The 16,174-nt window shown below is 37.8% G+C and overlaps 1 protein-coding gene across 1 annotated transcript in view; it reads right to left on the bottom strand.

Moving 5' to 3' along the window:
- Positions 1-15,564, bottom strand: part of FRK (fyn related Src family tyrosine kinase) — a 63,086-nt gene extending 47,522 nt beyond the window's left edge. The window contains exon 1 of the mRNA XM_087718619.1: positions 14,800-15,564. Within this exon, the coding sequence (XP_087574745.1) occupies positions 14,800-15,182 (383 nt within the window). The 5' untranslated portion in view covers positions 15,183-15,564. The remainder of the gene's footprint in view (positions 1-14,799) is intronic.
- Positions 15,565-16,174: the final 610 nt, after the last annotated feature.

Below are 16,174 nucleotides of genomic sequence, written 5' to 3'. Positions count from 1 at the left end.
AAAAAATACGAGTCATGACTTCACCTTTTCCATAGCTGGTGCACTAGCTAGATACATAAAACTATGAACCATAGATGGTCATGACTCATTCAGTTGAAGCAGCCAAATAAAAACTATTTAAAAAATACTGTGCTTCTCAAGCATGTGACCTAGAGAAAATTAATCATTACCACCTTGCCAAGCTTCTTACTAAAGGAGAGCTATTTTTTTATCACAAAGTGGGTGAAGGCAGAAAGCATAAGGAAGAGAGTGGGAAGAGGAACAGTGAGAAATTCCAAAAAAGAAACAAGAGGAAAACCAACATTTCTATTATTTCATCTCCTGTTCTGTGTACTGAAGGTTTAATTCCTCTCTAAAACACCAGTAAAAACAGATTGGATAGAAAGTCAATTCAAGATCTAAATGAGAGGGTTTCATCTCAGAGCAAAAGTATTGACTGCACTTGGGGAAAAGTTACAATTATCTTAGATCACACAGAAGTTGCAGAAGAGATTAAACCTAATATATTCTTTGTCCTGTTATCCTATGTCATTTCCCTAGTGAATAGGAAGCACAGAGACTCATGTGGTTAGGATGCTGGGCTTGAGATTAGCAAACCCACATTTGAGACCCGGGTGCTGCCATGGGGTGGGGTGAGCTCCCATCCTTCATTCCAGTTCCTTCGGGGAACCTGAAAGGAACCCCCAACTCAGCATCTCCCAGGCAACAGTGATGTCATCAACTAATTCTTTCAACCCTGAAGCACAAGTTGACCACAAACAAGTGCCCTAGGAAATACACATGGAATTACAGCCTGACAGTGCTATGCAAACTTTATTCTTTATATTCAAACAGTATTAACTAGAGTTTACAGAGCCATGGTTTACTGACTCAGAATTCCATACCGGATTCCCTGTTTTTTCCCCTCTCCTCTGGCTGTGAACAACTGAAATTCTTTATGGGCACCTTTGTGGTAGGGGGGGGGACATGTAGGTGAGGAAATTGGGGGGGGGAGAATGAGGATGTGGATTCCTGGATGGTGCAGATTTCAGTTGTTGCTGGTTGGAAAGGAAAAAAAGGGAGATCACCAAGCATGCTTAAGAAAACCTAAATTACAACTGAAGAAAACCGTTTTTCTGGGCTTAACGTAATTGTTAAAGTATTTTGAAAGTAGAGTTCTAGAGTTTGCATCATTCAAAGTATCAAGATTCTCGGCACTCAGCTAACACATGCAAATATCTTCACACAACAGCTTAGTTTAATCAGCAAGACAAAACCATACATAACAAATGTTAAAAGCAAGGTTAGTACTCAATCTTAGGCCTGCAGTATGGATACCAAAAATGGCTTGAAATTTAAAAATCAATCTGACAACCAGACTCTTTCAATCACTGTATCTAATACCCTATTTTCTACTCTCTCAACCATAGTATTTTCCCTACAATTCTGCTGCAACTGGAATTTCTTTGCCACCTTCTGTAAAGCCCTGGAGAAACAGTCTCCAAGAACTGGAATGGAATGAGCTTGGCTCGTCTGTTTTATCCCAGGAAAATGGAAAATGGTTCTGACAATCAATCAATTACTGAAAAGAATGCATTCCTCTGACTTTCAATGATCCTGAGGAAGGCATTCCTGCTTTTGATGGATAGGGCAAGGAAAGCAGAATTTAAATGGTGCAATCTCCATTAAATTGCTCCTCCGTGTTCTTGATCCCTGTTCTTGATAAAAGGCACACAGTGAACTTGTCTGATGAGGAAGAATAATGCTCAGCAGAAAACCTTTGCCATTTCCACCAAGAAAGGAGTACGGATAGAGGTGCTCTGTTGGTTTGTAAATGGTCATGTGTAGCATTAAGCATTCCTAATGACCTTGGAAAAGATAGTCAAACAGCAATAGCACTTAGACTGATATACCGCTTCACAGTGCTTTACAGCCTTCTCTAAGCAGTTTAGAGAATCAGCATATGCCATGATGTGTGTGTACCTACAAAGATCAGAAATGTGTAAGGCATGGTGCTCCATGTGATCCTCTATGGAAGCAAAAGTTGAAATTTGAAGAAGCAGAATACTGTAAGCAGTATCAGTGCCTTTGAACTTTAGAGTTGGAGAAGACGCCTGAGAATACTGTGGACAGCCAAGAAAAGAAATAACTTATCAAGCAAATAAACCCAAAGTTCCCACTTGAGCCACAAATGATGAGGTTCAAATTATCCTTCACGTATTATGTGAAGACCTAGATCTGTGGAGAAGTCTCTAAAGCTGGGAAAAGTAGAAGGAAAGACAAAAAGACGACCAATCAGAAAGTGGATGGACTCACTTACAGTAGTAATGGAGGTATTGTTGGAAGAGCTGAAGGGACATATCATCATGGAGGGGGGAAAACCCCAATGTAGTCAGTAAGAGAGTCAACCATTCTTCATGGCACATAATCAATAGCAAGTAAACTTGTAGAAAACCTCCCATGGCTTTCTGAGTGGAATCAATCATGGGATGGAACCAGAGGTGGGTTGCTGCCATTTTGGGCCAGTTCGGTCGAACTGGTAGTGGAATTCAGACCTGGGTCACAAAACCGGCAGAGACCCAGGCCTACCACGCCCCCAAGTTGTTTCCCTTGCTGCCGTTTGGCCACCACCATTTTGGATTTTTACTGACTGCGAATGTGCAGTCCACTGTAAATTGTTCTGTGCATGCGGGAAGAACAATTTACATTGAATAGCACACATGTGCGCAGCACACACATTGCACGCGCGTTGAGAACTGGCAATAATGACGGCAGCAACCCACCCCTGGATGGAACTGAATATAAGTGAGCATTTCAGTGCTCATTCTTTCTTCAGAGTAATAGACACATGTACAGATTTACTGCAAATTAAGTAGCATTATCTTATGGGGCCTCCTAACCTCTCTGTTGTAATCAGTGGTGTAATTCTGTGGAGTTTGCTTAATCATAATGAAGTCATGATTCCACCGTGAGTCATTATCTTAATCTGAATTCACATGTTGCTCATTTTAATCAGTCAATTACATTCTTAATGCCTCGCTTACAATAATCAGATTTAGCTTCTTAAATTTTTTTCAAAGAGTCATCTCTCCTGTTATTTCATTTGATATAAAAGCTTTTAGGCTCCTTTAAAGAACCCCATTTGCAATGTGAGGTAAAGTACTCTGGGATAAATTACTGATATCACTTAAAGTAAAAGCTGACACTGTCTGCTATTGAAGAATTTAAACCAACTTCTTTATGATGTAACCGCACCTATGTTTGCATTCATGAGACATATACACACACACAAAAATTCTGCCCAGCATGATTAGCAAATTAAAGATCATAGAAGATTATTAATTAATATGTATGTTTAATTATACCACTAATTAACCAACTCATCTGTTTAATAAGAGGCAAACATTTACTACTATCTTCCAATATCTGTTCTTTAGCCATAGCTATCCATTTGAATATTCTATTTTCAATTGCTCAAGTTTTTAGAATCTTTACTTTTCTCCAGCCAAGGCACAGAGAATTTAGCAGTAATTATATAGCTGAACAACTCTTGACACTATCTAGTTTTTGTATGTCACAACATATTGAATGAAAAAGTATTTCCCAGTAAGTCAGATTAATATTAAACCACAAAGTTTAGTTCTTCTTTTAGAACTTAAGTTTGAACTGAGATATTCAGTCTGATTCCAGTGGAACCCATGGACTCCCTCTTTCCATTATCAACTGACATTTATAAACAGAACAGAACATGGGATGTTAGCATGCTGTAAAGTAATTTTCAAAGGATTACTTTTATTACGAAGACTAATTCTGGGCCTTTCTTGGTACAATGGGCATCTTTGGAAATTAAAAGCAGGGTTTTTGGTTACCCAACCTAGGTAAAAATCATACAAAGGAAACAAACTGCAGCATAAGATGTATCCATGGGAATTACTGGGACCTGATCAGTGGTGGGTTTCAATTTATTTTACTACCAGTTCGCTCATGCGCCCGATGCTTCTGCACAGAAGCGTCTGGGTGGGTGGATGGGTGGGCTATATTAAATGCTATATCCAGGCAACCATGATACTTTTACCCCTGCTGTTTTGTGATGATGTTTCAGAAATATTTTATCATCTTTAAAAAAAAATCTGTCTATATCTATACATTTTTCAGCCACCTTTCTTTCTGAAATTGAATTATGAATTCAATTCTGATATTCCAGATACTCGTACAAGAATAATTTTTCACTTCCTGTATCATGACTAAAATCTTCATAAGAACTTAACTGATTCAAATAAGATAAAATTGCTTATTCAAGTTGAAAGCATTGCTCGACAGATAAAATATACACTAGAAATCCAGCTACCGGTAGTTTTCATTTGTCATTTAAAAACCAACTGAGAAGCAGATTTCCATTTACTGGTATTTGTTTCAAATTCAAATTAAACTTTTATTGTTTTATAGTGTTTGTTCAGTAGATTGTTATATTGATTCTGTTAAGGTCATCACCATGAGCCACTTTGGGAAAATGTGAAAGTAAGTTTGCATTAAAAACTTATGTAATTATGTAAAATTAAAATTGCTAGAATTTTATTTCACAAATGAAAAAAACCAGAACTTAAAAAGTACCTCTGAAAATATGCAGAATGTTATTATTGTTATTGTTATCATCAATTTGTATAGCTCTCCATCTCAAATAAAAGTGACTTCTGGCGATATACAACAAAAGAATGCTTTTCCTTTGCTCAAAAGCATTCTCATTCACATATGTGATTACATATCTCTGAAGTTACAAGTTTAGGCATTTCTTTTGTAAGAATCTGCCTGGGACAACAATCCCATGACTTCATAAATTAATTTCAAATTTACTATTCCTTGTTTCCCATCTGCAGGTAGCCCCCACTTAATAACCATTCGTTCAGCCACCATTTGAAATTACAATGGTACTGAATGAATGGTATTTATGATCAGTCCTCAAAGTTACCCAGTTACAACTGCCCCGTGGTCACATGATTAAAACCTGGTTGTTTGGTAGCCTACCCACACGACCACAGGGTACAATTCAACTCCACCCATTCACTTGTCTTTCTGCATCTCTGCCATTTTGTCTGCTCTGCCTTTGACTACCCCAGCTACTCTGTACTCTGCCCCCGCTTTGCCACCCCACACAACAGTGTTCTCAGCAGGAGGAGGAGGAAGACCCCCTGCTCTCCACCATCCCTGCCACCGCTCCATTGCTCCAGATGACCTTTTCTGTCTTCTTCCTCCTCCTGGCTGACAACACTGTTGTGTGGGATGGCAGAGTAGTGGGGTACAGGGTGGCTGAAAAGAGGAGAGGAGGGGGGAGTTGAAGCAGAGATGAGTGCAGCAAGACAGAAGAAATGTGAAATCCTGGTCTAACGACAACAATCTACTGAAACTGGATCAATCAATTAGAATAGAGCTAGAAGAGACCTTGGAGGTCTTCTAGTCCAACCCCCTGCTCAAACAGGAAACCCTACACCATTTCAGTCAGGTGGCTGTCCAGTCTTTTCATAAAAATGTCCAGTGATGAGGCACCTACAACTTCTATAGTCAAGTTGTTCCATTGATTAATTGTTCTCACTATTAGGAAGTTTCTCCTTAATTCCAAGTTACTTCTCTCCTTGATTAGTTTCCATCCATTTTTCTTATCTATACCTGTACCTTTGGTTTTTTCCTGCCTAGGTATAAAACCTTGCTTTTCTCCACATTAAATTTCATGTTGCTGGATAGGGCTGTCAAGATGTTTTTGGATCCTTAGCTTGTCTTTTGGGGTGTTGGCTATTCCTGCCAGCTTAGTGTCATCTGTAAATTTGATGAGTTTTCCTTCTATTCCCTCATCTGTCATTTATGAAGAAATGAAGACTACTCAGCTTAAGTCAGCACCTTGTGGTAACCCACTGCTTATTTCCCTCCATGTAGATGAAACTACCAACACAAAGCAGTGAAATCATGTGGATGTTTTGCTTAATGATTACATCACTTAACAATGGAAATTCTGGTCCCAATTAGCACTGTTAATTGAGAACTACCTGTACAAACTGATAATTGATTTAATTTTGATTTGTGCAGCCTGTTGTTAATTTTTTGAGTTTGTGCAAAACATACACTACTAGAATACTGTCAAGCATGAAAGATCAGGACCACAAGCAAAGTGTCAATTATACTGATTTATTATTACTCATGCCTGGCACAAGAAACTACTCAACTAACAGATAGCACTATTTTTATGCTAGATAAGGATCAACAGAATTCAAGAAAGATTGGGCTTAGTCTGTTTGTGGCTATATAGTGACTCTAAGCTGATTCCTCCTTTGACTCCACCTCAGATTCTGCCACTACTTCTTCTAAATCTCCTATATAACCATTTCTGTACCTCATGCCTTTTATTTATAATTATAATTATATTTTGTACAACCATGCTCTTCAAACAATTAATATCCCCTTTAATAACTCCAATCCTCTCTTCCCTTTTCCCCTAAGCAGTCTACTTCCAAGTCTCAAAATTCTCCCCAGATAATAACCCTTATAGCATTGCAATGTTCTTTTCAACATGATAGTTCTTTCCATGGGTAGAAAAACAATCATGATTGTGGTTTTTCTTTTTCCTCCAGAAAGGAAAGGAAAGGAGGCACATCTTGCTACAGAAATGGAAGTCTTATTTTTGCCTCACTAAAGTGTTCTTGCAATATATTTAATTTCTTAAGAATGCTTACTTTCATAGATACCCCTTGTCACAATATAACATCAGTTTACTTTCAAACCAACAACTCAGATGTATTTGCAAAAAAACCAAATACCCACAGTATGCATGGAGGGTGGAGGGAAGGAAGGCTAGCAAATATGTAAGAAAAGATACTAAGCTTTCTTTTTCTACTTCATCTTTGAGAAAACAAAGGAGGATTTGTTGTGAACCAGCAATCCCTACCTGGACTTGGTTATTACCGCAGTCCAGCTGGACAGCATTTGTTGTCTATAATACCAGTGGCAGAAGGTTATTATTATGTTTAGGTAAAACAATGGAAGTGGTTTATTATTTTCTCTAATACTTGTTTTGCAGTGCAGAATATTATAAAAAGAAATGAAAGATGAAAAAGCAGGATTGAAGTTTTAATTAGGGCACTTTGATACCCCAAAGTGCTAATTTATATGCATTGTTAAAATATATCTACCGCTAGAAATTTCAGGCTTTCCTTCCTTTCTGAGGACTTCCAATAGTTAGGATACTTAAAGTAAATATTACTGGTGGGATTTAAATAATATATGCATTAACTATATCCTCATTTAGGTCATTAAAAATAAGCCACATCACACAACAAAAACTTATCTCTAGATATTTTCATTAAAATCTGAAATATTAGCTGAGGGTGGGAGGGAGGGAGGGAGAGAAGTTAGTTAGTTGGTTAATTAGTTAGTTAGTTAGTTAGTTAGTTGCTGGAAAAAGAAACAACCCATCTATTTCAGAAAGCTGAGATCATGAGGACATGATCTTGTTTTTTAATCAACTGTATTAAATTTCAGAGAATGACAAATACAAAATAACAACAAAGGGGTGTTAGGAAGGAAGGGAGAAATCAAGAGGAAAGATGTTAAAAAGTGACAAAAATAGAATAAGAGGATATTTTATTATATAATTGTAGAGCTGTTTTGATTGTTATATTTGTATATTTTATATTATATTTTTGTGCTTTTGTTTTACTGTAGCAATAACAATAGCACTTAGACTTATATACCGCTTCATAGTGCTTTACAGCCCTCTCTAAGCGGTTTACAGAGTCAGCATATTGCCCCCAACAATCTGGGTCCTCATTTTACCCACTTCGGAAGAATGGAAGGCTCAGTCAACATTGAGCCTAGTGAGATTCGAATGCCAAACTGCTGGCAATAGCAATAGCAGTGGACTTATATACCGCTTCATAGGCCTTTCAGGCCTCTCTAAGCGGTTTACAGAGAGTCAGCATATTGCCCCCAACAATCTGGGTCCTCATTTTACCCACCTCGGAAGGATGGAAGGCTGAGTCAACCCTGAGCCGGTGAGATTTGAACCGCTGACCTGCTGATCTAGCAGTAGCCTGCAGTGCTGCATTTAACCACTGTGCCACCTTGGCTCTAGCAGCTGAAGTAGCCTGCAGTGCTGCATTCTAACCACTGTGCTATCACAGTTCTGTAGAATAATTGATTATATTATTATATACATATTTATATATTTACTGAAAAAATATTATATGATCTTGATGAACCAGGTTGTATAAAATAATCTTCACTGAAAAACAATTCATTCAGACACAATTTAAAAGAATTTAAAATACTTTAGAAAAATATGTCCTTTGTGTTACTTTAAATTTGTAAATAAGTAATTCTTACTTAAGAATATCCTGCTTTGTGCTTCAACTGGTTAAGTACTTTAGAAGGCAATTCTCCTTTTGACTGTACAATAAAACTTTAGTTTTATAATAAGCTGAATTAAAACTGTAAAATCATCATATTCTTTGAAAACTCTTATTAGTTATAATAATATTTCAAGGTTCCAGTATGTCATTTTGAAAATTGCATATAATAAATTACTTAAGTTAGTAAAATCTTCAATCTCTGAATTGGCTAATATAGACAAAGGTCTCCAAATCCCCAATAACCTGTCACTCATTCAATCCTTGGAAAAAATGGCATTCTTTCACCCTTTCTGTATTTTGGTACATGTTTCTACCTACAATAAAAACAATAGAAGTTATTACTAGGTTTCTAAGGCAGCACTGTGGAAATTGCTTTTGTCTTGATGAAATGGCTGGATACACCTGGATCCCCAGTTTACCCACATGAGATAATATGCGGAGCTAATATATAAATGCTAAACAAAGGTGAAACAATCCCTGAAAGATCATCTCTTTTTTTCAACTTTTCAAGCCTGGCCAAGGTTTGTTTTCCAGTTGCAAAATAATAAAAGATAATGGCATCAATAGCAGGATGCAAATACAGATGGTAATAGAGCTTTCTCCAGATTGGTCCTTGTCAATATACTGAATAAAGTTCACATATCCTCAGCTACTGAGGTCATCGTCCTCAGCTACTGATATACTCAGCACATGGCTAATAAAGCATTTCTCTCTGTGAAATAAAGATCAGGGATACTTAGAAGGAAGTGTTCCTTTTTTGGAGAAGCTTTTTTTGTACATGCACAGATCCCTTTCACGTCGATTAAATGAATGAGAGTCTGAGACCCAAGAATGAGAGAGGAAGTGTCAGGAGCAAAGAACTCCTTCCACACAGAAACACTTTGAAATTACTGATTTATTGCTCAAGCCTATGCACTGATTAAACAAATGGTTTACACCTGTGCAAAACTTAGGTTCAACAGCATTCTAGACATGTTGGAACTTAGTTCTCTTGTGACAGTGTAGAGAGTCTAAGCTGATTCCCCTTTGGACTCCTTCACCTGGCCCTGCCAATCTCTCTCCTACAGGGAAAGACAGAAGATATACTGTAGTGGTAGATCCTACATAGAGTGCTCATGGGTGGCAAAGTTTAATCAATTTCTTAGGCACGGCTTCTCTCTTTCCTACATTTCATATTGCACCGAGTGATTCCTCAGCCAAGTAGCTGATTCTACATAGCTCTTGTTAGGAACATGTATAAATAATCCACAACTTGCAGTCAGGCATTTAGTAACCATTCAAAGTTACAGCAGCACTGAAAAAAGTGGCTTATGACTGTTTTTCACACCTTCAATGATTATACCTTCCCCATGGTCACGTGATTAAAATTCATGTGCTTGGCAACTGGCATGTATTTATGACAGTTGCAGTATCCTGGATCATGTGGCCATCACTTGTAACCTTGCCAGCTGGCTTCCAACAAGCAAAGTCAATGGTGGAAACCAGATTGGCTTAACAATTGCATAATTTACTTTACAACTGCAGTGATTTGCTTAACTATGGCAAAAAAGGTCATAAAATGGGGTGCAACTCACTTAACAATCTTGCTTAGCAAGAGAAATGTTGGTCTCAATTGTGAGTGTAAGTTGAGAACTATCTGCAGTAATATGGGTACTGGTCTATCATTAGAATATTAGAATATTCTTTATTGGCCAAGTATGATTGGACACACAAGGAATTTGTCTTCAGTGCATAAGCTTTCAGTGTACACACAAACAACAAAGTGGTAAGGCATAGATCATAAATCATAAGGAACAATAATAAATCATAAGATACAAACAACAAGTTATAAATCATGATACCAATAGGAGAAGATAGTAGGAAAGATGAGAAGATGAAAAAGATGAGAAGGATAATAGCAATACAAGCATGAGTAAATATCTTTACGCATAAAACACTGCTGTGGAAGTTAGTTGTTTAGCACAATTGTTTAGCATGAGTTCTAGTGTCACCTTAGGTATGAAAATTGGCTGGTGACTTTAGGCCAGTCATTCTCTCTCAGCCCAACCCACCTCACAGGTTATTGTGGAGAAAACACAATATTTATATTACTTATAAAGTAATAAAGATGGGATAAAAATCTAATAAATAAATCTGTTTGGGCTCCTGGCAGAAATTGCCTTGCTTAAGAGAGAAACAACACTGCACATATATTATTTCATAATATTGTACAGATATTATAAGCTAAGAAAAGATACAACAGCTGTCCTTAAACAACATGATTTATTTTGTAGCTTAATCATCAACATGTCAAACAGTAGGTTTTGTTGTTTTAATTGCTGAGAACTACTAAATCTCTGGGGCATTAGAAAACATTTCTTTGGGTATGAAACTCATCCATAAATCCATCCCATCCCACATAAACCCATGTGAATTGCATGTCTTCATTAACAGCTCTGAACAGCACTCATGAAATTGTGTGATTCCCCAGGTTTGCCCCTCAAGTTTAGATAAAGACAATTAGAAAGGAACTGTGTGAATAGGACATTATGAGCTGTCTCATACAGGGGAATGAAAATCCTGATGTTAGTAAAAATATAACACAACTAGTTCTGTAGCATTTTGTGGAAAATAAGCATTTTATTGTTTAGCTGCCCTGATGTGTGAAAAGATTAAGATAGATAATAATGTAGCCTTCCCCAGCTAGGCACTTGAGGGGCATGTTGCATTACAACTCCTATAAAAACAAATTTCTTTCTTCTTTTTTTTACATTCACATTGTGCTCCTCACAATGCTCCTCACCAAGAGATGACTGAGCCTCAGATATACCTTCATGACATATTTATTATGCTGTAATTTCCTTGTCATGGATCAATTGCAATCGGTGATAAGTTTTAATGGGTGATTTCTGAGGTACATATGTCCTTGCATCAAACTCAAATCCTGATGGGTGCATGGAGACCTCCAGTCCTTTATCTAATCAAAAATAACATTGCCATTGCCTTTGCTCAGGATTTTTTTAACCTTTCCAGTCTCACCTAAACTAAGACCCAGGGAATTATCTGGCCCAATCCTGCTTAACCTCTGAACTGAAATGAGATTAGCCTGATAAGCCCATATCTGAGAGCTGGCAGCATGCAGAAATGGTCATTATGTAAAGAGTATTACTTCTTTTCCAGGAATAAAAGGCTGTGCTAAGAATAAGAAGTCATTATAAGCATTTTTTTTTCCTAATGCATTCATCCGCAGATGCTTCCATTGGCAGCAAGCATTCCTGGAACAGCCGAGCAACACACACCTGGTATGTTTCTGATAACAGCAAGAATACCTAGCAGACTACTGATATCAACAAAATCTTGTTTATGTGAGGCACAGAACAGGTGTGTTGAATTAACTTCAGCCAAGCAGTTAAGCAAGAAGACATTGTTTCCTTTGTTTTATCGAACAATAATAATTAAAACACATTTATTTCTCAATAATTTATTTTTAAAATGTACTATATTTGAACATACTTCCAAACAAATATTTTCCCAGGGAATCTTACAAAATCCTTTGCAACCAACATGTGGAGAACAAAAGAAGAACTGGAGAAGAAGAGGAGGAAGAAAAAGAGCAAGAAACATAGCGTGTATAAAAAGCAGTAAGTAATCTTTTGAACAACATTCAAAAATATGCGAAATATGCCAACCACACTATTCATTAAAAATACAATTATAGCATAGACAAAAAGTTGGCATGAAAAACACTCAGAGATAGAATGTCTTTTCCTCAGAGAATCAATTCTCAAAGTCCATTCCAAGCAATTTATCTAAGACAGAAATGTGAATCTCAGTCTTGGCTGGCAACGTTAAGATGTATGGACTTCATCTCCCAGAATTCTGAGATTCGACGTCTACACACCATATAGTTGCCAAGGTTCAGTAATGCTGCTCTAGAAAAGAATTCCAGAAACAGGAGAGCAACTCTGAGAAAGCTCATGCCTGGATTTCCATGAATTATAACTTATGTAACAGAAAGACATAATAATCACATGGTGCTGAAAATCGAGGTATGTACCAATGAGCAGGATTTATGAAGTCTTAAAGCTCAGTTCTGCATTTGGCTGAGGGCTCACACACAGTATTGAAACTTGTATATAATGGCAACAAATTATTTATTTCCTTCAGATTTCATTCCACCCATCTTTTTCTTTAGATGGTAACTTACACTCAAGTACTGAACAGTGTCATATGTTTGTTCCAATGAAAATAGTAGAAACTCGTAACTTCTAGTAGCTGGGTTTTTTTAAACTAATTTTAACTATACTAATTTTAATCCCAATTAAATATTGGGGAGTTACTGTATATGCTGCTCAAAATTGGCAGATTGGAAAGATCTACAGATAGTACTTGACTGCTCATGAATTTTAAAGCAAAAAATTCATCTATTTCATATCTGTAATTCTATTAAAGAAAATTGGAAATTACTTTTCCCCTTTCTCTGTGACTTTTTCTTTCAGTTCTTATGCCATTACTTATGCCACAATGTATTATCTTTAATAATAACAAAACACATTTGTTTTTATTTTAGTGTATAAAGTTGAGTACACCGACATGCACAGCACCTAAATCCTCAAGTGCCCTTAAAATCAGAGCAGACGTGCACCAATGAATCATATCCACTTCTTAAAACTCCCTGTAGTAAAACAATTTCTTTCAGCAAATATTTCTTCATTCAATAATGAATGCAAATTGCAGTAAGGAACGGCCCTGGTTTATCTATTCATGCAAATAAAACCTCAAACTTTCTGGACTAAGGTAAACAAGGAGCAATAAAAAATAAAATAAAAAAATCTGCTATAAACAAGGAGCAATCAAGCTGCAATTTAGTCTCGCGGGTCTTCATTGCCAAACTAGTTTTCTAAATATTTGAATAATTAAAATAGCAATCCTAAAACTCCAGAGATCTGGAATGCTTCACTTTCTAATGGACATTGTATTTCCAGTTCAAAAGCCATTCAGTTTCAGCTGTAGGCCTCCAAGTCACAGCTTAATAGAAAGTTGCTCTCTTCATGCCTTTGGGGGATCCCAGGGTGACAATTAACCTTTTCAAGTTATGATGGCAGAGAAAAAACCCAAAGACTTTTGCAGCCCAGAAAGCCTGTTCAATGAATGAAAAGTCCACACCTTCCAAGAGGGGTTCACTTTATTGCTATCTAGTTACCTCAATGGTTACTGTTATGTGAGGTGTGGGAGAAATTCCATTTGTCCTGTTTACTCTGTACTTCATCCCTAAAGCAGGAAAAAGTACATCTGCACACACCTATCCACACATAGTAATTCATTAAGAAACAAATAAATTCATTCTGAGAAAGGGAAACATAATATTTGTTGTAAAAAAAAAATCAATTTGTATGGGCAACTAGTATAATACCAGTCCCAATCTCTTTTAAAAATAATGGATAAATTAGGTCAGGGGTCAAATTCAAACTCTGGGGGCCCGATCCGGCCCATGGGCTGCTTAGATCTGGCCCGCCGGGCCTCCCTGGAAACAGTGAAGGCTGGCCTGCAGTGCTTCTGCCAGCAAAAACTGGCTCCTGGGCTCTGTTTTAGGCTGACACGGCCTCCTGCAACCCTCTACCAGTGAAAACAGAGCTCGCAGCCCTCCCAAATTCCATTTTCACTGGCAGAGGTTTGCAGGAAGCCCTGGCAGCCGAAAATAAAGCTCGGAGCCAGTTTTCGCTGGCACAGTGCTCGGGCCACCACAGGTGCTCCCGACAGGAGTGACGTCATGCTGGTCACACCCACCCTGCCCCCCCCGAGCTCAAACACAACCCTGATGCAGCCCTCAATGAAATCACGTTTGACACCCCCAAATTAAGTCTGCGCAAATGTTAGGATAGACAAAAGCCCCACCACAATATGTGGTTGCTTCTGGGTTCTCAAAAGGGCATTCTCCATATATTTGACCATTTCCCCAAGACTATTTTTGAGTCATTGCAATATACAGTAGTACATTATATAGAAATCTACAGGTAGTCCTTGACTTACAAAAGTTCGCTTAGTGACAGTTCAAAGTTACAATGGCATTGAAAAAGGGACTTATGACCATTTTTCACACTTATAGGGATTCCAGCATCCCTATATTTATGTGATCAAAATTCAGACCCTTGGCAACCGACTCATGTTTATGACAGTTGCAGTATCTCAGAGTCACATGATCCCCTTTTGCAACCTTCTGACAAGCAAAACCAATGTGGAAGCCAGATGCCCTCAACAACCATGTTATTAATTTAACAACTGCAGGGATTCACTTAAGGAATGTGGGAAGAAAAGTTGTAAAATGGGACAAACCTCCCTTAACAATTTTCTTACTTAGCAACATAAATTTTGGGCTCAATTGTGGTTGTAAGCTGAGGACTGCCTGTATTTTCTTTAGCTCTAGCTCTACATCTGTATCAGAACTTACGGTTCAGCTTCAATACTCTGGTCGGGAGCAACATAGTTAGCTGGGATATAGCCTTGCAGTTTTTGTCCTGGTCTGGCAAGACCATTCTCCACAAGTAGGTTTGCAAGCCACCAGCCCTCCTGGGAGGTATCCAGCACTTCAAGCTTATCTCCAGGTTGAAAACTCAGATCATCCTCAGTCCGGGCTTGGTAAGGAAACAAGGCAACAAATCTGCAGGTCTGGTCTACCGTTCTGATTGGAGGTGATATCGATGGTCCTACCGGAGGGCCATTTGTATCGTCGCTTGTCACCGTCTTACCTCCTGACCTGCAGTCACAAACTTTGAAAAGCCAGAGCACGTAGGAATCCAGACTTGTACAGTTCTTCTGGCAGCAGTTCCCCATGCTGTGGCTCCTCTTACTTGCTAGTTTCAATTTCTTCAGCTTTTCCCCCCCTTCTCTCCTGTTGTCCCCCGTCCCCCCGTGTTACGCATTCACAAATCCTTGAAAGCTATTTCTTTCATTATCCGTCATTTCCAAACTCATCCTTCAAGCTTTTTGAACAAGATAAAAGCCAAGGGACTTTGCTGGGATTGGGGAAGATCTTTTACTTGGATTTTCTTTCCTCTCAATTTCTAAAAATGAAAAGTCTTCCCCAAGAGTTTCTCTCTTCGTCTTGCGGCTACTTGTTCAGGACTGAAACCTGAGCAATGAAAAGCAAATCTTCCTGTCAGGGGAATTTTTCACTTCCTCTTCTGATCATTCAGAAAGACCTGAGCCATTCTCCTGGGAGCCAAAAAAAAAAAAAAAAAAAGATTAAATAAGCAAACAGATTTCTTTTCCAGCCAAATCTCCCTACCTTTCTTCCTCCTAATACTCTTTAGTCTCACAAAGATATACTGTGACTACTGCAGAGTGACCAAAACCGTGCCACTGTTGCTAATGAATAACCAATCAGACTGACCTTTTGTGTTAATAAGCTGAAATGTGGACAAACCTCTTTTGTATGAACTTCCTGGTTTCTCCTCTTTCTGCTTCTCTTTTATTACACAGAGAGTGGCGCATTTTCCCTTCTGTTCTGCATGCCACAAGTAAAACAACCTGCAAAATCATTGTACTGTATAAATAAATGTGTTGTTATTATCCTGTTTGGCATGAATTATCTTTTATATGATTTCATTAAATGTTTTTGAAAACAAAATAAAAACGAATGCAAACTAATATACAGAATAAGAAAAAGAAATAAAAAAGAATGTTAAAGGTAGGAAAAATTAAAAGAAAATAAAAAAGATACAAAGAAATAGCTTTCAATTTTCTTTGCAATAGGTGTAAGTACAATTATAAGATTGCTTCTTACTCTCTGGTTACAGCATACCCTTCTTCTTTCTATTCTAATT

This window comes from Thamnophis sirtalis, unplaced genomic scaffold, assembly GCF_051295495.1.
Source record: "Thamnophis sirtalis isolate CommonGarterSnake01/CBP01778 unplaced genomic scaffold, rThaSir2_p1.2 scaffold_6, whole genome shotgun sequence".
Classification (NCBI taxonomy): Eukaryota; Metazoa; Chordata; class Lepidosauria; order Squamata; family Natricidae; genus Thamnophis; species Thamnophis sirtalis.
Note: the sequence above shows the minus strand (reverse complement) of the source record. Positions and strands in the feature narration are given on the sequence as shown.